Raw genomic sequence first — 23,588 nt, 5'->3', positions numbered from 1 at the left:
CTAGTCAATTAAAGAGTTAAGCTTACAGGACTTTCAACTATGAGGTACAGAGTTAAAAAAAGGAGCTGCATATGCTGTTTATATATCCTATATTTTAGAATATATACAAAATAGAAAAGTCTATATCTGTGAGATAATTCTAGATGGAAATATTTTAGAGACTTGAAATTTGGTGTGTAGGTTACACTCTTGCTTCAAGAAAGAACAAAAAGTTGATTTTGAGGGCATTAGGTCAAAGGGTAGACTGTCTATCCATCTGTGCAATAACTCTTGATAGATAGGTCCTAGATACTTGAAACTTGGTACATAGGTTCCTCATGGTCCAACATTTTCTCTTGGACCATGAGGAACCTATGTACCAAGTTTCGTTTTTATTTTGGGGTCACAGAGGGCCTGTGTGTCTGCTTGTCTGTGCAATACTGTAACTCTTTATAGAAATTCCTAGAGACTTGAAACTTTGTATATAGGGTGTCCGGTAACTGTCTGGACAAAGGTATACCACTTTATTGCTCATTCGACAAACATATTTCACCATATGAACATGGGTCTCCGATGCTTAGTTTCCCATCTGTCTGTCTGTATGTGTTCTTTATTGAAAATTTAATATCTTAAAAACCATTAAATTAAATTGCACCAAATTTGGCTCAAATGTTTATGATAATAAGCCCAGTTACTGAAAAAAATATCATGACATTATCTTTAGAAATTTCAAAATGGTGACTTTATAAACTTTTAAACTTTGAATATCTTAAAAACCAGCGGTTTTCTCAAGAATTACATAAATAACAGTTTTTAGAGGATATTATCACATATCTAATGACACCAACATTATTTAAATGGAATAGTAAGTTAAATAACTGGTTTAGAGCAAAATTTAAAGACATGACCAACATTGAGGTTCTTAACGAATAGCTAACAATACAAAAACTGAATAAACAGCAGCTATTCATTCTTAAAAATGCTGGTTTTCAAGATATTCAAAGTTTAAAAGTTCTTATGGCCACCATTTCGAAAATACTAAAGATAATTTCATGATATTTTTTCAGTAACTGGCCTTCTTATCATAAAAATTTGAGCTAAGTTTGGTATAATTTAATTTAATGGTTATTAAGATATTCATTTTTTAATAAAAAACACATACAGACAGACAAATGGGAAACTAAGCATCGGAGACCCGTGTTCATATGGTGAATTATGTTTGTCTTGAACAGAGAAATAAATCTCTTTAGCCAGAAAGTTATGGGACACCCTGTATATGTTCCTCTAGATCCAATGAAGAGATTTATTGATTTTAAGGTCAAAAATTGAAGGGTTGTATGCACCTATCTGTGCCTGTCCATCACTGCTCTACTTCATAACATTCTGTTATTCCATTACATTCTGTCGGGTTTTTCAGTTCTCCGATGTATTGGTTTATTACTTTTACTATATTTATTACTATAGCTTTAATTGCAAATGAAAATAACAAAAGTCCCATTTTTTATAATAAACCTACAAAACTATATATTTTTATCTGTAACAACATTTTCTACAGTTATGTACTATTCTAATTCTTTACAATTTGACAGTTCGGTACATTTGGATTCTTTTATGCAATGACACAATTTATATAAAAACAATAGTAACAAGTAATAGGTTAATAGGTAAGAGGTCCTATAAAAAACCAGTTTTATTTCTTGAGAAGAAGGGTACCTGATTGATTTTGAGTTTCTTAACAAGAAAAACTAGATATTACACTTTAATACGCATTAGTAAATTTAAGAAAATTTTGATTAAATTTTAAAAAGTGAACTTATAAAAACAAATACCTTTAAAATTTCAGAATTTCTCATTAGAATTTTCGGAACTAAGGATTACCTAAAAATCTGACTATATTATGCTACTGTAGATGGTAGCTAATAATATAAAAAAAAGTTTTGATATGTTGTACTCGTGAGAAGTTTTTGATAGTAACAGTGTTATGTCATCTATTGGAAGCAAGAAAATCAGAGTTTACAGCCTCATCTGTTCTGGATTGAATGCATAGTATTAAAACAGCATGTTGTCTTGAAGGCCAGGCCACTGAAGTTTCTAAAGGTCACAGCTGAGAGATACAGACCTAACTGCCATGAACTGTTTATCAGCTGATTATTAGTCTTATTGTATATTCTAATCTGTTGTCAGCTGCTCTGCTGTTGAGTGTGCAACAGTCATACTTTGTACATGCAAAACTTCTAGTATTTTAAACTACTATTTGTGAATAAATTTAATAAAGTATACATATCAAACATGTCTTCTGGAATCATTAGAAAAGTGATTTTTGCAAGTAAAGGACCTAAGCCAGTTGGACCTTACAGGTTAGTGTTTGTATCTGCTATAAGCTAAGACATAACACTATCATTACATAGTATTATTGATTTTAAATGCTTAAAAATTCTAAACTTTTTACTTTTTTCATTTAAAACTGTAATAATATATTTTTTATTTCTATGATTTCCTAAATGCAACAGATAATTTATGGTTGTTCACTAAAAAAACAATTATTGCTGTAATCTGCTTTCAGTTTATTACTTTGTTTATTTAAAATTTTGACATCAGTTCCTTAAAGAGACAGCAAAACAATCAATTGTAAATATCGATAATATTGTGATATATCAAATGCAAATATCAATTTTATCACATTAAACCAAATATATATTATTATTATTTATATTTCCATATTATGTTTAGACATAATTTGCTTACAAAATGAGCAATAGAGAAGATGGTGGAAAAATTAAATGTTATGAAGGGTAGACTTGACGAAGTGGCCTACACTCGTTATTTGGTTGAATTTATGGTAATTATCATATTAACCGCCGGGGCGGAAAAATACGAGTTTTGCGTTCTTAACTTATTGGAATCGTCCTATATAAAAAAAAGTATAAGGTTTGATGGGGTGGAAATGAGAAATAACGAAGTTCTAGAAAATAAAAAATTAAATAACTTTCCAGTAATATCTCCATGTTCTACATCCACGTCTAGCGTCACGTGACCTTTTGTGGCCAATGATTGAACCTCGTGATGACGTCATCGGTTGCGCCGCCATCTTTGCAAACGTAAATGAGAAATTACAGAAATGAGCAGAATTTTGATCAAAATTAATAATGTTTTTTCTTAATTTCGAGAAAAAAAATTAATTACGAGTGCTTCCGGCCATCAGCGCGGGGCTTCGGCAGCACCTTCGGTGCTGCCCCGCGCTGATGTCAATAAAAGAAAAACATCCCTCGAGATAGTACCTATCAGTAAAATATAAAATTCTAGAGGGGCTGATCAAAAATATAAATTGAAATGTAATGCAAAGGCAATTATGTAAAGTTTAAAAACTAAATAAATCACGAAAAACTCAAATATATAGATGGATATTAACAGAGAACACTTACCATTAGTGTGTTGGCGGATATAGCTAAACAGCAGCAACAAAAAAGTGGTCTATCACAACGAAACGACACAGTCTCTCCCGGTTTAAAAACACCACTCGACCGCACGACGAACAAATACACTCATTTTTAAAAATGCCCTGTTCTATTAAAAAAGAGATAATTTCGTTTCGGTTAAAACGTAAGCTCTTTACGTGCCCTACGAAACACTCCGACACACACAATTCACTAGGGTTGGTTGAACTAGTGGATGGTTGATTCATCATTGTAAACTCACTCACTCAATCCGACCTACTGAACACAATATCTTGTGTAGAACTGACCTATGCCCCGGACAACTCAGATAACAGGTATGCTATCAGGCTGCTATCAGTCCCGGCCGCAGATAATATTTAAGTAAGTAAACAGATTATCCAGACACAGCACACAAACTGAACATTAAAACATTAGAAACTTTACCACTTATCAATATACCCCCTAAAATCATGTTATTTGTCATTTGCACCCCCTAGTACTATATATATTTTTTGTTCAGGAGGGTGAGCAGAATACGTTGGTAACGTCAAATTCGTGATTTGCCGCCCCGGCGTTTAATCTTACTGGTACCGAATTGATTGATTGTTTTTATTCAATAAATAATTCACTATTACAATTTATTTAACTTAAACTATACGTTAAACTTACTATAATAATCTTTTATATAAAGAACGAATAACAAAAATCAACTAATTTTGGAGAATTTGAAAATGGTGATAAATATGAGATTCTTGGTGAGCAGTCAGAGAGGTTGAGGAGTGGAATACTGGCAGACTGTCTACCAGACAATCTTTGTGATTTTTCTATTGCAGGGAAGTGTGCCTATCTGGGGTGAATCTTTTCCTCCATTTCATAAAAGCAGTTGCTCATTGCTATCCGGGTAAGCTGTTAAGTACTGTAAAGTATCTCTGATATGTAGGCCTAGGTTAAAGTTGTTTTTTTAATTAAAATTACTTTTGTCATTGTAATGTACGATTCTTCTTGTTAACGTATTATAATTCTTGTTAGTACGATTATTATGTAATATCAAAGTTGGATAATATACCAAATTGTTTGATAATTGAAATTGAATAACGAGGCTAGGCCACTCATTAAAGTCTTTCTGTTACGAATTACTGATTCATGTGTGAACATTTTTTACAAGGTTTCATACTGAAAACACCAAATTATAAAGTTGCTGCTGAAAAACTGGTAACAAACGTGAAGTTCCCCTTAGTGCACTAAAAAGCACGTTTTTTAAGGATCAAAACTTGGAATGAGGTACATTCTACCACTGATGTACTTTTTCAGTACAAATATAACATACTATGACTTCCTTGTAAGGAAAAGAAGTAATACATTTATTGCAACAAGTAGAGAAACAATATAACTGTTTTGTATAAAGTCCTTTTTTTCATTTCTATTTCTTAAACTGTTATGTAATATTGATATTATACAATCGATAACAATTTTGTTCCTTATCGATGTTTACAATTAATTGTTTTGCTGGCCTCTTATGGAACTCTAGTCAAAATCGTTTCTAATATTTAACAATTTAAAAAATAAACTAATTTTGAAAACCTGTAAAACAATTTTAGTATAAAGTATACACATGAAATGCAAAAATTGTTATATTTTGATTAAGCTCCATCAAATGAATAACTTATGGTATTGATAATGTAATCCACATACAACAAAAACAAAAAAAGAAGAGTGGTTCAGAGTCTAATAAAAAAATCAAGAGTGCAAGAGTACACTAAAATGCTTTCCAATAAGAATACAAACAAACAGAAACAATAATACTAAATGTTAATAAAAACACTACTTTTTCCAAATTGTTTATTTTTTGGACGAGGCCTTTCGAAACCAAAGGTTTCATCTTCAGGCAACTCCACAAATAAATATTTACACATTGTTTGTTACAATTAATATTAAAATAACATATGGTGTAAAAATGTAAATACAAAAATTTTGGAAATATTTCAGCCAGTATGAAAAATTATATTTGACTAGAGTTTAATTTTTGAATAAACTGAGGAGAAATGAAACAGAAACAAACTAAATACAGTAATTAGCAATATTGATATAGAACGCTAACAGAATGTAAAAATGTTTTTACATGATTTTACAAAGAAAGTACATATGCATATAATATAATGGGACAAAATTGATTACTGAGAAAACTTTTTAAACCTGTATATTAACCATTACATTTTCAATATCATTGACCGTAAACAACAATTTTTTTAGAGCTTTACCAAATGAATGAATTTTTGTGTGATTAGCTTTTAAATAAGCTGGAATATGGTTAAACATTCGTGGTCCTAGAAAAGTTATTGCTTTCGTAAAATAAGTGTTTTCAGGTTTCAGAACAAAAAAAATCACAATTGTTTCTCAGTTTGTGTCTGCAAATGCTATTTGCAACATACAAACTACTTTTTACATAAAAGGTTTTAAGAACTTTGTATACATACATATAAGAGGTTAAACATCGAGGAAGGCAAAAATTGGATTAGAAGATTCATGTTTGTGCTTCTGTGCGATGACTCAAACAAAATGTTTTTGACATATGATTACAGGATTCAGATTTGGTATATATGTCCCACCCCAAGTAATTCCACAGTCAAGCCTGCTGTGCACTAATGATAGGTATAGTATCCGATTAGTTAATTGTTGCAAATTTTCCTTAAAAAATAAAAAAAGTCTAAGAATGCAAAACATTTTTAGTTTTAGTTCAGATACATGTATTTTCCATGAATATGTTAGACCGTTATCAAGCATTATATCTAAATACTTTATCAAATCTACAGTTTGAATTTCATAGGACTTTTCGATGCAACACCTGTTATTTTCAATACAATTAAAACATTTATAAGTAATTACAGTTTGTAAACTTAATTTACGCCTGAGGTTGAAATTTATAATTTTTGTTTTGCCTATTTATTAATTTTAGGAAACAGAGTTAATCAAAGCCAATATCTCACAAAAATCTTTGAAGGTGGTGCCAAAGTTTACCTAGCCTAAAAAAGTGATGATGTGTTAGTGAAAAAATGACATTTGAGGGTAGAACACCATTATATAAAATGTGTTTAAAAAAGACCATCATGTGTATTTTATTGTTATATGCTAGCAAGTCAGTTTAATAATCTGTATTTAAGAATAATACTTTCATGGAGTATACAGCATCTTAAGGGTTATACATAAACATGTATTCATTCACTTCTTAATAAGTAATACCTATTACCTACCGATATAGGTACCTATTGATATTCAACTGTTGGATCCATTATTGTTTTGATGTAACTATTATGCTTCATTTTGTTGCTTGGGAGAACAGTACTCATTATGAAGGACTTTATTAAGGTGAAACGCATAACTTTGGGATTAATTGTCTAATATATTATAAGTTTATATGTTAAATATTTGGCACCACCTTTAGAAAACATGAGAAATCAACTATAAATAACTTTTATTTTCTAAAATTAAAACTATTTAATACATTTTAGTCTTGATTTCACTAGTAATATTATGACATGTCTTTGTAGTCGGTAAAACTTTATTATTTTTATGAATAAAATTTAAACAATATTTAAAAAGAAAAAAACAATTTCAATAGTGTTTAGTAGGTGAAAATTCATGACATATTAATTTAGATCACTATCATTTTGCACAATCCACCAATTATATATTGATTTATTAAGATTACTGGTTCATAATAAGAGAAACTAATCTTGGGTATTAAATCAACAGACTATAGTGATGAAACATCTCTTTGATACTTTATTATTATGATTCATTCTCTTCATCCATTTTGTTGCCAGATGATTAGACTAGGGTCAAGATAAGAGCCAGTCTTGGGAAAAAACTACAAATACTTTTGCAATATTGCATGGAAACCAAATTAAATTTTGATAACCATTGGAAATTTATATTAGCACCTCTGTATAAAAGTAATTATTGACAAATGTCCACCCATATGTTAGTAGTTAGTGTATATAATAGTTAGTTTTATAAAATCAATCAATTTATAAAAGATTTATAGTATACATTTTAATGCATGATACTATGAAAACAATATATATTATGTAAAAGTAGAACATTTGTGGCATATTTTGGAATTATTAATTTTATTTGCTAGTACCTTTAAAGGTACTTCTAAAAAGAAAGATATTTGTGTCTGGTTATGTAAAAGCAAACTAACAAAATTTGTCTCACAAATATATTTATATATTTGTCCTTAGTTGGTATGAAGGATGGTAAATATCCTTAAAGAAAATTACTTTTTGCAAGTCACATGAGAAGATTTAAATTAAATGGTGTATGTAAACATTGAAGATAGTGTTTTGAAGAAGATATTATAAATAATTGTTATAGTTTAAAACAAACTTTTTCAGTCTCAGTGTGGGTTTTTCTAATCACACTTTGTATATGGTTGTGTAACATCAAAAGACAGAAGGGGATTAGGTTGCCACAGTGACATAGTAAAATATCTAGCAAGTGAATGATTAGACCAGTTGTTACTTTGTTGAGGTGTTGTTCTTTTAAGTTCATCTCCTTAGTCTAGGAGTGTACCCTGGGAGAATTAAGGAATCAAACAACTTCCCCACCCACGAAAAATCATTTTACCTTATTATTTTCAGTCAGATACAGCTAAAATCATTGAAAATTCTAAAAATATGTTAATAAACAAAATTAGTACATATTCTTAATATTTTATTTTTAACAATATATACACGCTTAACCTCTGAAACTAATGCTTCCCCCTGAAATAAAATCATAGGTACACCCTTAGCTTGAAATGAAATGAAACTTGGCTGAAGTTAGGACCTGAGGGTTAATCAGTATCTGAACTTCATTTAGCATAGTTCGATGATGCACCATCTAACTGATCCTCTAATGATGTTTAATGATTTTGGGATAAAAAATCCAGTTCAAATTGTTGAATGATTCTCTTATGGCATGAACTGGTTCCATTTGACGTTAATGAATTTTTAATACCACAATGAAAAATTCTCGTTCCTTGGAGTTTTAAATTGACAACCAATTAAGATACAAGAGTTTTTGATACAGGATTATTTACCAACAGTATACAATGCTATTATTAAAGTGATGTGTGTACCATTATTGTTTTAACAAAACATATACAATATTGGATGATGAACAGTATAGTATGCTCTGAGAGGATTATGCTATGGAGTGGGTGTTAGTATTTTGTAATTGATTAGATCAGCGAGGAGGTTCATGTCAGATAACCAAAGTCCAAGAGTCCAATCATTCACTAGTACTCTGTATATGTACACTTCCCAGTCTGACAACACTTGAGATAAGATATATGAATGTGAAATATTCTTGTGCGCTCTTCCAGTTCACTCTAGCCTGGTTGGGTTTCAAATTTTCTCAGTGAGAATGTCCGGTGTGATCAGAAGGGTTATATTTTCAAAACTGGCCCCAATGGTGGTCGGTTCTCCTTACAAGTAAGTACCACTAACCAGGCAGTTTATTATATTATTATGAAGTATATTACGTCCAACATCTGTATCATTGTTTTCACACATTGAAAGGCTAGATGGATGTGTAAATTTACAAGAGCATTTTTCCATAAACATTTCTGAAATTTTTGCTTTTAAGGGAATTAGTTTCTTAACTGTGATGAGATCAAAGTATTATGTGTGGAGTTTTTGCTGTCTTGCAATGAAGCTGAACATTTCATAGATTCTTGAAGCTTTTAATTTTGAACTCTTATCTAATATATTTATAAAATTGTTAACTCTGTAAGTCCCTGTTGGGATCCCAAGTTGGTCATGACAGTTGGGAGGAACAAGTCTGATCGTAGTAACAGAATGCTTGTTATTTTTTACTGGCATTCATAATGTTTTCCAGTAGTGTACAGGTCTTGTATATTGTTATTGTATTCCTATTGGGCTATCTTGGATCTAGATTGTGGAATTGCGAAGGTAGAGGAGAGGAGCTGAAGGATGGTATCCTCCTGGAAAACATCACAGGTTGTTATAATGAAGGAGAGCCTGAGTACCTATTGTGAAAGTGAGACTAAAAGGGAAAGTGAAAATAGAAGAGTAATATGTTGTAGAGCAATGTTATCTCTCAGTCAAGTGACTGAGTGCATCTTTTACCTTCCAGCATAAGTGTTACTGTTATTTAGTAGTTTTATAAATGTTGTGGTATACTTTCCACTCCTCTCCCACCTTCCAGTCTCTCTCTGGTGTACAAAGTCTTAAAGACTGCAGTACACAGTTCCAATTAATATCCTAATTATCAATCCAAAAACAGTAAATCCTTTACATGATATAGAATATATGACACCATGTAACATATTTTTTTCTAAATTAAACAATTTTAAGATAATATTAATTTTTTATATTTAACTATCTGTGTTGTGTTATTTCTTTTATAATTCCTTCTATAGTCTAATTGATAAACCCCAAGACTGAAGATTTAATTTCAAAATTTCTCCTCAGTAATTGAAATTTTAATTTAGCATCTTCAAAAAAAGTTTATACAAATTCAACTTTCAATTGTAGAAAACAAATAACTGTTTTATTACTCTGTGTTTTGAAGTACAGTATGTATTATAGATAATCAATCTGCATGGTTTTATAACGCATAATAATTCTGTAAATTAGTCTTTATTGTTTATACTTTATTGAAGAGAATTTGTTAAAAATACATTGATGTATATTAAGATAGATAAGAGACGGACAAAAACAAAATGACACAGATGATGAGACGTAGCGGTATAAAACAATATAATAATAATAATAATAATAATAATAATAATAATATTTTATTGCCATACAAAATTTTTACATTCATCGACAAAGTCAAAGTACAGCCAGTAGCCAAGTCAAACTTAGTTTACTAATCAAAATGTTAGTGTATATAAACTAATTTACCATAAACTATTATCATAAACTATTACAAAACAAAAAATTACATAAAGTATTTTTGGTTAAAAAACCAATACAAGGTACAGCAAAAAATTCTTCAATTGAATAAAAAGGATTGGCTAGAAGCCAAACTATAGAGCCTATTACAAAAAACCATTTCTTGAATATATTATTTACTAACTGAGACAACTTATTATAAATTTTCAATGATAAAAACCTGGTGACTATTAACTGATTTATCTAGCCTACAGAAATTAATTGTAGTAAGCCCTACTTGCCTTACTCCTCGTATTATAATTGTGACTGGCATACTTTATAGTACTAGGGTGCGAAAGGTATACAAAACCAAGTCATACACAAACAAATTAATAATAGTTTGAATTTTTGACTTAATAAAATAATGGTCTACAATGTTCTAAAAAATTGGCACCACAAATGATTCTGATAACTTTTTTTTGCAAAAATTAATATTTCATTTATCCTGCTGCAGTTTCCGTAAAATATTAAACCGTATCTAAGAATTGACTGAAAGTAAGAAAAATACGCGGATCTAATATAATTTTGTTCAATACGGCTAGTAAGCCTTATCATTAAGAAGATAACCCTAGACAATTTTGAGCTTAATATAATCAATGTGAGGTCCCCAAGATAGATTTTTTATCAATTTGTACTCCACAAAAACTTTACTTGATTAGAAAATTGATCAAAATTGGTATTAAATATTAATATCAAAAGGTTCTTAAAGTAAAAATTATGTTTTGGGTTTTTTCTTCATTCAAAAGAAAACCGTTTGCCTTAAACCAACCCGATGCCCTATCTAAAGCACTTTGTGCCAAGACATTAAGAGTATCGATATTTGAATTGATGTTAACAAATGTTGTATCGTCTGCATACAGGATTGTTTTTACAATTTATAAAAGCTGGTAGGTCATTAATAGAAATTAAAAAGAGCAAAGGACCTAAAACCGATCCCTGAGGGACACCATATTTAACTGAAACCTCCTTTGACCAATCGCCATTTACTAAAACCTTTGCTTACGCTCAAAAAGGTATATGATCTAAAAAATAAAAAATTCCATCTGCAAATTAAGAACTCCATAGTATTTCAATTTGAACAATAATTCTGAGTGATTCATACAGTCAAAGGCTTGCTCAAGTCACAAAGAGTAGCCCGAGCAAAACCCTTACTTTCAAACGCTAGTAGCACTTCATGCACCAGCTTATCTATGGCATCTACTGTGGACTTACCTTTTTCTAAAACCAAACTGAGAAAGACTTAAAAAGATTGTTTTTTTTCAAAATAACTACTTAACTGATCAAAAACTAATAGTTCAAATACTTTGGATATTACAGGATAACTGAAATTGGCCTGTAGCTCTCAGGTTTTTCCTTTGATCCTTTTTTTAAACACTGGACTAATCCTTGAAATTTTTTAATTCATTAGGAAAATATTCCTTCTGAGAGACAAAGGTTAAAGCAGCAGGATAACGGTATAGATAGGTTATAAATGATTTTCTTTAAACAAATTATTAGACATTAGGTATACATCATTACAATCAGAGTTTTTTAAACGCTTAGTTGCTTCAATTACATCGAGTGGTGTTATAGTATTCCATGTGAATTGTACATTCGGGGACAGGTATTCCAGTGGATGCAAGCAACTGCTCAGAGCTAGTAGGAGGAAAGCCTATGCTGTTTTTAATGGTCTCAACCGAATTAAGGAAACAATTATTAAAAGTATCGGGGCATATTAATGAATTTTTAAGACTTACATTGCTATCACTATTATTGCTTTTAATAATATTCCATTGCTGTTCTACACTTGTTACTACTCCCTTCTATGACACTTGTGTTATATTTAATTTTTGGCTTCTTTAATGCTTATTCTGTAATGGTGCTTTAAGTCATTGTATGTCTGTTTGATTGCATGGGAATTCCCTGATGTTATTTTTTTACTAAACTGTCTAAGAAAATTAATCTATTTTTCATGACAGCTAATTCATTATTGAACCAAAGGTTATTACTTCTTTTTATAATTATTGGTATTTACTTTTACTGGTTTAGAGAGATAGTTAATGTTATTTGTTAATATATTTAAAATTATGGAACAGGACATTCTGAGCGTCAAAAACATTAGGGCTCATAATATTATTCCAAATCATAGCACCCCAATCTGTCTGCCAACTCGCATATTTTTTGTTTTGGCAAGATAATTTTAAAAAGAGGCATACTACACGATACGTTAGATTGATTAGGATTGATATTCATTTTAAGTGTAAGACCACAGTGGTCTGAAAACGGAAAATTAAATATACTACAACTAAGATTATTATTTTTATGGGAATTTTACAAGAATATTGTCTAAACAGTTATTTCCTCGGGTAGGCTGACTATTTAGGTGATAAAAGTTATACTGTCGCAAAAGATTAAGAAATTGCTTAGAAAAATTACTACCCTTAGTTACATCAAAATTACAATTAAAATCACCCCCAATCACAGTTGTGTAATTAGACCATTTTATAAAGAATTGCAGTAATTCCTCAAAAGAATCAAGAAAGATATGTGGGTTACCTGATGGAGAGTGATAAACATTTACAACAATCAATTTCAGATTATCGATAAAGATAGCAGCCACCTCCAAATCCAACTCAGAACAAAATTGCTTTACGTCACATTTTCTTACATTAAAATTTGCATGTGTAAAAATTAGAGAACCGCCTCTAATATGGTCAGTTCTACAGTATGCGCTTTTACAAAGATAACCATCAGGCAGAACTGAGAAAATTTCTTCTTCTTTAAGCCAGTGCTCAGATAAACCAATTACGTTTATATTGTTAGTTGTTAAAAAAGATTCTAAGATTAAATTTTTGTTGTTAAGCCCTTGGATGTTTAAAAATAAAAAATATAGTGTCATGTCCTCAGTCGTATTTGCCGATGGCAGTCCCTGTATTGCAGGCCTTACTACTTTTGATTGGATTAAATACCCTGCTTACCTATGGTTAATGGCAGAGACATACTTGAATGATTAAGTTGGACAATATTATCTACACTACATTCTTCTACTTCTATTACACACTCATTTACACTGGACTGACTTTCAACACTGCACAGGACACTTGGACACTGGTATGAAGACTGTAGAGATGTTGGTTCACAGACGATGGGGCTGACAGGACAGGGAGTAGATGTGTTAGTGCCCGTCATCAGCACCCGCTCCCGTGAATCACCAGCTGGTAACTGAGATGCAATTAGGCTCTTCAGGGTCTCCACGAATTTATCATGCGCAAGTCCCCTCCATAGACTTCTTCTTGCTGTTGATCGTACGTGATAATTTTCACATTGGCCCCAGTTACTTTGTGAAATTTTATGATATTTGTAATGAAAATGTTGTGGTTCAATAAGGTCACGGACACACCCCATCGCAGAGCAGATCAGAGTAGATAACCCACTGGATTTGAAATCGTTTTGAAGTTGATCAAAAGCCGCATCATAGTCCAGCCAACGTGGGCTTGCCAAAGTATCTGCTTTTTCGTTACTAAGCTGTAAATAGTAGGTCCATTTATAGGATTTTGCCTGGCCAAATTGTTGTATATGAGGTCAGAAATTTGCGGACGTCCAAATTTCTTCCTAAAAGCCACAGCAGCCACTCCGGCAGACATAATGTTTTGGTCTTGAAAGGTCTGATGATATGGTGTGAGCAAATGCAGTGGATTTAGTTGTCGTGACTTCCCCAAAAACAACCCCTATGTCAGATTCCACAACAGTTATTCCACTTGTTTTTGGTAATAAAGGTGAGCAAGTAGAGTTTAAGGTAGATTGACTTTTTCTGCTAGTTGTGGTAAATGATTTAACTTTCATTTCGGCTACTCTTAATTTTCCTCTCTTGTTCAGGTGTAAGCCGTGATTAGTAAAGAGGTGGCGAGGTAGATGATGAAGCGGAAGAACAAGACAGTTGTTCTTGGCAGCAATAACTTCAATTTCCCCTATTAATTTTGGAAATTTTTTAAATCTAAAATTTAAATTAGGCTGGTCGTGCCTCATTGGCAGCGTCGCAAGAATCAGGTTTAAGTTATTTGATTTTGTTAGAAACTCCTGAACCTCATTCAGGGAAACGTTCTGTGCCATAGCCTCCATATTGTTTGTTCCAGCTATGATAAGGACACTGTCTTCTTTTGTTAAGTCTTTACTCAGATCCATGAAATCCTCCACCACGCCACCAAATCTTGCTCCTGGCCGAACACAAGAGAATGCATTCACTGAAGATCTTTGCTCAACCAAGTGACCTAGATTTTTTCCGTGACTATCAGCCAGTATGAGAAGTCGGTTTTTAAATGAGTCAGCTGACAAGGATGTGGATTTGGTTTTATGAGGTCCAATTTTTGATGGTGTCATCCATGTATTAGTGTTGGTACATACCTTTAATGAAGGAAGACAGTGCATACAACCTTTAGTTTTGTTTCTGAGTAGTAATCATATCAGTATTAAATTTTTTGTTTCAAAATTAATATCTAAATGGGCCTTTCAATGACAGAAAACTTGTATGATACTCTAATGTATCTATGTTTACAAGATACTTATCCTTCTTTATTTAAATTACTATTCTTACTCTGTGTATTAAATTTAATAATAGTGAAAAGTCTAATAAAAGTTACTAGTATAATACTTTGTATTATAGTACTAGTATAGTACTTTATATGACAAGGGGTCTAAAAATGTGCATCTTAACTTCAGAAAATTGAACATAAGGGGTATTTTACCCCTTATATATCTTAAATTTCTTAAAAAGTTTATTTATTATAACTCCCCGATCTCTCTTATATTAGTGGAGATTGTACACATGTAAAATTAGTTTCTCCTCCATGGGAGATTAACATCCTCAATGACGAGATCAACCTCCTACAGTAGAACAAATCTCCTCTGAGAAGACCAACCTCTTCCTACCAAACTCTCATGTGAAGATATTATTTTCTATTGTGAGAGATCAATCTCTTTTGCCTTAGATCACTCTCTTTAAGAGAGTAAGTGTAAGAAGGATCGACTTCTCCAATGAGAAGCTCCACATTTCCCATGGATAGATAAACCTGTGCTAAGAGGCTATCAAGATTTCCTTGATGGAAGCAGACTCTTCAGAGAAGATTATTCTCTATTGTGAGGAGATCATCCTCTCCCATGAGGAGATTAAACTCTCCCATAAGCAGATCAAACTCTGCCATGAGGGATCAACCCTTGATGGGACCAGACTATCTTGAGACAAGAATATTCTCTAATGTGTGGAGATCAACCTCTCTTCTTAAAATGTTGGTTTCATTCACCTTTTCTATGATAAAACGTCACAATGTGAACGACCATGGCCTGCAACACCCCTGTAGTTTTGATCTTGGGTACGCCCTTGTATCTATATAATTTTGCAAATAAAAATGTGTATATCAGAAAACCATATGTGTAATATACAGTTAATTTATTTTTATTTCACATGTGTTATTTATAATTACTTATCTTCATTCTGTAGAGTATAGTTATTCTTCTAGGGTATTTTAAGAGTCAAGTAGTGCTGATGATTAGACTGTATATGTCTCCTGAGTGTTAGATCTCAACTATGAGACCATGAAGCTGGTGGACATTGAGACGGAGAAAGCACTGCAGAATCTTAGCTACCTTCTGACAGCAGCAGACTCTGACTACAGCAAAGATTTTTATGTTAATAGTCAGGCGGTGCAGGCTGGACAGACTGTGTATGTCTCGGGAGTTTTGGGTCTCAACTGTGAGACCATGAAACTGGTGGAGGGAGGGGCAGTGAAGGAGGCGGAGCAAGCGCTGCAGAATCTTGGCCACATTCTGACAGCAGCAGATTCTGACTACAGCAAAGGTACCTTCCACAGTCTTCAAATTACAAATATACATTTTGGAAAGTGAAATGAAATATATTCCGTATTTAAAAATAAAGAAATGACTGAACTTTTCGCATTAAATAGTATTCTTGTAAAATTCCTGGAACTTGTAAACAAGTCTACTAATATTTTAGAAATCTTATTATACACCGATTAAAATTAAATCTTTTTATTCCATTTAAATGAACGTAACCCATCTTATTTACAATAGTGCCTAGGTCTAATACAAAGACTAAATACCAGTGCAATTTCACGATTATGTGTAAATGTATAATTTTATATAATATACTTGAAGTCCTATAACATCTTATTAATTTTGGAATAGTTTATCTTAAAAAAGAGATTCCCTGTACAGCAATATGAGGTATAACCGCTACTTTTTCATACCATTGTAGACTATAAAACACAGGTCTCTAGAATCAGTGGGGACTCTTCTCCACTTCATTAAATTTTGTTCACATTTACGCTTATTCTGATATAGTAAAGAGCCAAACTTCATACAAGGTATTGTAAACATATTGTTATAAAGCATAAAAAGCTAAATGGAAACCTGGGTGATAATGCATATAATTTGGAAAGCCCTAATTATACAGTTATGGTGCTATAAAATTGTGTAATTTGTGTAACATGAGTAATTCTGTTTGGTTTTTAGAGCCACGTAGAGTGTCGAGGATTACAACTATAATAAAAATAGGTGCATATTCTTCTTTTTTCATTTTCCCCTGTTTTAAATTTCTAGAATTTTCATATATAACTGTGGTTAACTTTAAAGAAGTGTTCTACATAACTTGATTTCATATTTGTTTTCAATACTTTCAAGTTGTTCACAAATCTTGTTCTAAAATTTCTACTGGTTTATCCAATATATGGTAGATGTTACTGGAGAACTAATTCAATTTAATTCACTCCAGACCGCATGTATAATTTGTATTAATAACCATTTAGGCTACCTTTATACTCTCATTTCATATAAATATTATGTACTGTAGTTGTAGTTTGACTTTTGTGTGCATTTAACATGTGAACTTACATTGGTTCAGGCCTGATCCAGGTGTATATGCACATATGTTTGAACATTGACATAGTTGATACCTAAAACTTATAATCCATTTACAAGAAAACAAAACAGAGTTTCGTTATAAATTGCTGTACTTTGTTCTTACCATCACTGAAAGTTACATCATAGTATACTTATTTTGTCAGAAGAAGTTAAGAAAACTATTTGCTTCTTATTTTTCAACACACTAGTTGCCTCAGTACAAATGTATGATTTATAAATCCATAAATATATAAATCCAATTGATGCCTTTATTGTGATTTTAACAATTTTGAAAGTTTCCTCTTACTATAAATAAGTGCTCTATTATTTGAAAAATCACGTGTCAATATTGATACCATATAAACACCTAAAATTCCTTTTGAAAATACCTGTAAAATTAATTTTTCAAAATTATTGGATTAACATAGTTTATAATTTCATTTTGGTTATAGTGGGAGGGAAAAATCAAGATTTTTGCCAGTAAAGTAAATTCTTCAGATCTCTATTTACTTACTTTATGATATTTATAATGATAAAATTTGGGTGCAAATATATTTTATATGTTGATTGAGTGCATGTTTGCTATCATCAGTTTGAAAACACAGTAATATTGTATTTATTATTGAACGAAATTCTTCCTGAAGAATGTATTTTTAAAATACACAATATTTTTAAATATAGAGATTTTGTTTATCATAGATAATTTGCATGTTATATTATTTCTAAAATTACTTCTAGAAACTTCCTAATAGATCAATAGTTTGCCTTTAATTGCTTAATCAGCTAATCTTGGTATACCTATAAATAAAACTTACCCTGTACCATTTATGTCTTTTTTTAGTTGTAAAGAACACTGTATTCCTGGATAACATTGAAGACTTCGCGGCTGTAAATGAAGTGTACAAAAAGTGTAAGTTGTTAGTTACTAACACATATTTTATATGAGTTAGAGTCAAAAAAGTTCCCGGAATCGATTTAAATACACACCCAGCAAGCTTGCACATGGAAAATTTATTTTGCAGGTGTTGGTACCACTCATGGGGAGAGAATATCTGTAGTGTTGGTATCGCTCCAATTGACATTTCAAGTTAACTTTTTCAATTTAAAAAAGAGGCAATAAGTGAACATAGATCAAACTTTAAATTCTACGTTTTGCTTCAAAAGTCACCTAGTGAGACTCTTGAGTTATTAATTCCTGCTTAAGGAGACGAGGCGATGAAGAAGAGTCAACAGACAAAATTCCATTTGAGATAAATTTATCACATGGTAGTGAAAATCTTCATGACCATTTTAACATTTATTGAATTTGTTTAACAATTGTTCCAAAAATGTGACCATAAAGGAAATAGAATATTAATGACTGGTTAGTTAACTGATATAGCCGATTTAGATCCAGAATTCTGAAAAAAAAAATTGTAACTCATGATGAAACATGGTGTTTTCTCTAAGAGCCTAAAACAAAACATCAGTCCTCTGAATTAAAAACAAAAACATCCCAGGAGAGAAAAATTTTGCTGGAAGTGATTTTCAGTTACAAAGGTTAATTACACCTTTTGAAAGTGAATTACACTTCGAGTTCATTCCAGAGTGACAAACAGTAACCAAAAAACTTAATGTGGAAATCCTTAGGTGGTTGAGAAGGAAAAATTTTGAAAAATGGGTAGAAAACAATTGGTACTTGCTTTATGACAACACTCATACACATCAGACTTTGTTAGTGCATAATTATCTAGCCAAGAACAGTGTTACTATACTAGAACATTTATCCTACTCACCTGACCTGGTACCAGCTGATTTCTTCCTATTTCCATGGTTAAAAACATCGTTGAAGGGAAAATGATTTGCAGAAGCTGAGGCTATCAGGAATATGGCAATGCAAACAGTAAAGAACTTTCAAATAATGATTTCCCAAAGTGTTTTGAGCATCTGTATGAATGTGGGGTCAATTTTGTTGTTACAGAAGAAGAGTATTTTGAGAGAAAATCTATTTGTAAGTTTTTAACTTTGTTCATAAACTAGTTCCGGGAATGTTTTGACACTACCTCATATTAGCACATGTTTATACCATACAATATTTTTAACTCAAGAACTTGTTTTGTACTAATGTATCAATGGTTTCCACTTCTCAGTTAATTTGTGTTTTTTAAGTTGCAAGCTGTGTTAAGATTTTTCCTACTCTTTTAGTGTAATATAAGTTTAGGATTTTATGTTGTAGGTGGAGCTTATATTGGTACTGATAACTTACTTACATTAAAACATAAAACCAATATTTAATACTTTTATTATTTTGTGAGGCCTTTCGATATCAAGGATATCTTCTTCAGACACATCACAAAAGTCTTTTCTTCAGACTTTTATGATTTGTCTGAAGAAGATATCCTTGATATCAAAAGGCCTCACAAAATAATAAAAGTATTAAATATTGGTTTTATGTTTTAATGTAAGTAAATTAGGATTTTATAGTTTTATAATTTCTCATGTTGTTATGCCATTGTATGCAATACCACAACTTTCTCTTATTGAATGACTGTTCTATTGTGCAAGCTGTGATGATGTTTATGGTATTATCCAATGTTCTTACATTATAACAGTTATCTTGTGATAACAAAGATTTAAGTTAATAAGTTTAAGTTAATATTTACTTTCCTAAAGATATGTAAGAAAGTGTTATTGAAACAAATGTTTAAAGATATTTTTGTTATTTCAGATTTCAAAGAACCATTCCCTGCCAGATCTTGCTTCCAAGTTGCTAAACTACCACTGGTAATACAAAATATTTATTAAATTTCATAAACATAGACATTTAGTAATCTTTTGAGTTAAGGTAATGTGTTATGTAAATTACATTCAATGTTCCACTTACTAGAAGTAGTAGTATTTGATTAAATATCACATACATAAATGAACATACATAAACTATACAGTTTTAATTGATTGTTAAGCAATTATAGTACCCAGATTTATATACTATAGAATACATGTTAGGGTGTGGAGGATGTAAGGCCCAACATAACCTGGTTAGCACGCTTTAATGTTGGACTTGTGTACGGCCACCAAATGAGGAATTCAATTTCCAACTGGAAAATAATTAGTGGCTGTTGTTCCAACTTGTAGCAAATGGGAAATAGTATGATAGGTATAGGTGGATTGATGAGTTCAAGGGCAAATAATAGTCTATGAATGGATATTACCTGCATCACCAACTGTGTTTGAAAACCGTTTTCCACAATGCAATACTCAAACGTCAGGTCATTCATCCAAATCCCAGGAACAAACTGGTTGCAAACAAACTGTAAGTAATACTACACACAATTATACTTTACAAAAGATGACTTTGTTCATGTTACTGCTCTGAGCAGTGTTTGATGAAGATGGTTGTACTGAGGGTGGTTAAGAGGGTGCTTGCTGTAATAAAAGATAAATTGGATCATTATGTTATGAACTACCAGGTGTTTCACTTTTATCGATAGGTATTTCTTTAACTAATAGAGTCTTTACTCTCCTGGACTTAAAGAATCCAAACCCCTTCCCCATGTAGCCAACCAGTTACAGCAGGTAGACCTGACTTCAAATCTGATGTCAGTAATATATATATATATATATATATATATATATATATATATATATATATATATATATATATATATATATATATATATATATATATCAAATATATATATATATATATATATATATATATATATATATATATATATATATATATATATTACTGACATCAGATTTGAAGTCAGGTCTATCTGCTGTAACTGGTTGACTACATGGGGAAGGGGTTTGGATTCTTTAAGTCCAGGAGAGTAAAGACTCTATATATATATAGCCATGTTTTTTCATGTTTTTTTTTTTAGTTATCACTACCCTTTTTTAAAATTTCACTCTGTTGAAAACCAACTGTAAGTAATAAATACAATGCACAATTATATTTCACAAGAGATGACTTGTAGTGACTTGTCCATTGTTACTGTATTGAGTGTGCTAAAAAAAAGATGTGACAATTCCTGGAACAGCAATGTTGGTGAATATGGTTGTTTCAAGGGTGCTTAAGAGGGTGTCTTCTGTAATAAATGATAAATCAATACTATTGCACAATATATGTTCTTGAAGTCCAGTTGGTATGTTGTATTATTATTGTACTTATCCATACTTTGAGATGTACGCAATCATAAATAAACAAAATGGATTTAAATTGTCTGTTTATTTCTAAATTTTTACTTATGAAACATCAATTTTTGTTAAACAATAAAAATACTTTTTACAATCACTATTTGGAGTTCACTGTTCAAAGTGATTATAGTTACCGGTACATAAATAACATTCCAATCTGAGTTAAAAAGTAGCAGGTCCTTATTTCACTGTATACCACTACTTTGAATTTAAACTGATTTTAAGCAAGTTTTTTTGTGATTTCAGGGAGCCAAGGTGGAGATAGAGACTGTAGCCTTGTCTGGAACTGTGACGGATGTCAAATCCTGACTGGATAGGAAACACAAAGACATTGGAAAAATCAAATCAGCTCTCTGAATTCAAACCACTTTATTAATTTACAAACAACTGTTGAAAATATATTACAAAAACTACTAGATACATTTATTTTCCAGTGTAAACTGTAACCTATTGTTGAAACATCTTACCTTATAAGAATATTAATGTAAATTGTTACTATAGCCTATAAGGAGCACCATCAATATTTATTTACTTTATTTATCCATACTAAAAAAACACAAGAAATTACATACTCTAAAAAGAAAAATTAAACTGTATTTTATTACGTTTCAGTTGTGTAACAATGTGAATTATTTCCTTTGTGACAATTTGTGCAGGAACGGAACAGTACCAGAAATAAAATACTGTTATCACAAAATGGCTACTCTATGGAATCCCACTAAGTTGGGTTATTGTTACATTTTCCGGGCATTTCTTAATATCACTTGATCACATAAAAGTAGTGTTCTGTGTAATGTTACTTTTGTTACGGTAATGTCAAACACCAAGATTCTGTAGGGATAAGATGTGAACAGAGGTGAAACTGAAACTAAATTGAGTTTTTGTTCTATAAGGCCAATGTTAAATATAAAGTCGTTATTTCTCTTATTCATATTTGCAGAGTTTTGTCAGGTATTTAATTTTGAAGGGATGGATTGCATACTTTTTTCAACAAAAAAGTCAACTTTATAAGATTAATGTGCTTAGTTATAAAAAGGTATAAGTATGAATATTTTACAAAAATCAGAAACGTATTTGGATAGTTACAAGTCATACTTTTAAAATGAGCCATTTAGCTGCAGTTCAACCAAAAATATAGGTAAACAGTTCAATAGCTAACACTATTTTTGTGGAACAACCGTGAAGATTGTTTTAGCAGAAACATTATTAACTCTCATAATTAAAATAAATTACTATACATTTTTCCAGTTTCAAAATTTAGAAGATTGTTTAATGTTGAGACATAAGTTACTCAGTATATTAGATCTTTAAAAATATTAAACAATAATTCCATTGTTATAACATGTGCCACTTTGTATTTTAATTTCTGTTGTTTTGAGATTGTTTACGAGTTGGTGTCTAGTTCTCTGAATGGACGGACTAGTGGTGTAGGGCTCATGCATTACTCTATATTAAAGTGATTTACATTTCAGCTACAGACAAGTAACTAGCATGTCCAAAATTATTAGATCTTTCAAAATTTTCATTGATTTAAAAAGTTTTTATTGCATATTAATGCTTATCGTTAATAGTTATAATGTAGTTTCACACCTTTGTTGAGTTATGAAATGGTACCTTATATTTTATTAAAATCATAATTTATTAATGACTTGTAATTACATTTTTAAGATAAAATCAAGTATGAAGATGCGACAATTTGGAATATATTGGGACTATTTATTTATAATGTGTTTTTAGAATCAGAAAAATTCTTTGAAACCTTATCAATTGAAGAACCCTTGAATTTTGTTTTGTAAATGGCAGAAGTCTTTTTGTTATTAACAAGATTTTTGTAACATTTGTTTTTTTTTTACTGAATACCTAACTATTTGTTTATGATTAGCTGAGTGTTATCGAAGACTATCACTTGTGAGACTGGAAAAATTTCATTGCTGTCTGTCTGTCTGTCCACATGATATTTTGAGAATGAACTGACCTATAGACTTGAAATTTTGTATGAAACATCACTTATATATTAGCAACACTAAATTCGATGATGAGGCATGTCACTTCATGGAATTTAGTAGAGCATTAGCAAATATTTTTACATTTGTCTAAAGAGAAAATAGTAAAGTTAATAAATTTGTAAACAACTTGTTTACAATCATACATGATTTTAACA

At 31.0% G+C, this 23,588-nt stretch overlaps 1 protein-coding gene across 2 annotated transcripts; it reads left to right on the top strand.

Moving 5' to 3' along the window:
- The first annotated feature begins 2,098 nt into the window (after window positions 1-2,098).
- Window positions 2,099-21,840, top strand: LOC124354210 (rutC family protein UK114-like). Of its 2 annotated transcripts, none has more exons than XM_046804495.1 (5): window positions 2,099-2,336; window positions 16,024-16,184; window positions 18,087-18,155; window positions 19,953-20,008; window positions 21,674-21,840. In XM_046804495.1, exons 1-5 carry the CDS (start codon window positions 2,269-2,271, stop codon window positions 21,734-21,736), a joined length of 417 nt encoding a protein of 138 aa, XP_046660451.1. In that variant the 5' UTR covers window positions 2,099-2,268; the 3' UTR covers window positions 21,737-21,840. The 2 variants fall into 2 exon arrangements, with proteins under 2 accessions (XP_046660451.1, XP_046660452.1); XM_046804496.1 differs by lacking the exon at window positions 2,099-2,336 and adding an exon at window positions 8,691-8,887.
- Window positions 21,841-23,588: the final 1,748 nt, after the last annotated feature.

Source organism: Homalodisca vitripennis, chromosome 2 (genome assembly GCF_021130785.1).
Source record: "Homalodisca vitripennis isolate AUS2020 chromosome 2, UT_GWSS_2.1, whole genome shotgun sequence".
NCBI lineage: Eukaryota > Metazoa > Arthropoda > Insecta > Hemiptera > Cicadellidae > Homalodisca > Homalodisca vitripennis.
Note: the sequence above shows the minus strand (reverse complement) of the source record. Positions and strands in the feature narration are given on the sequence as shown.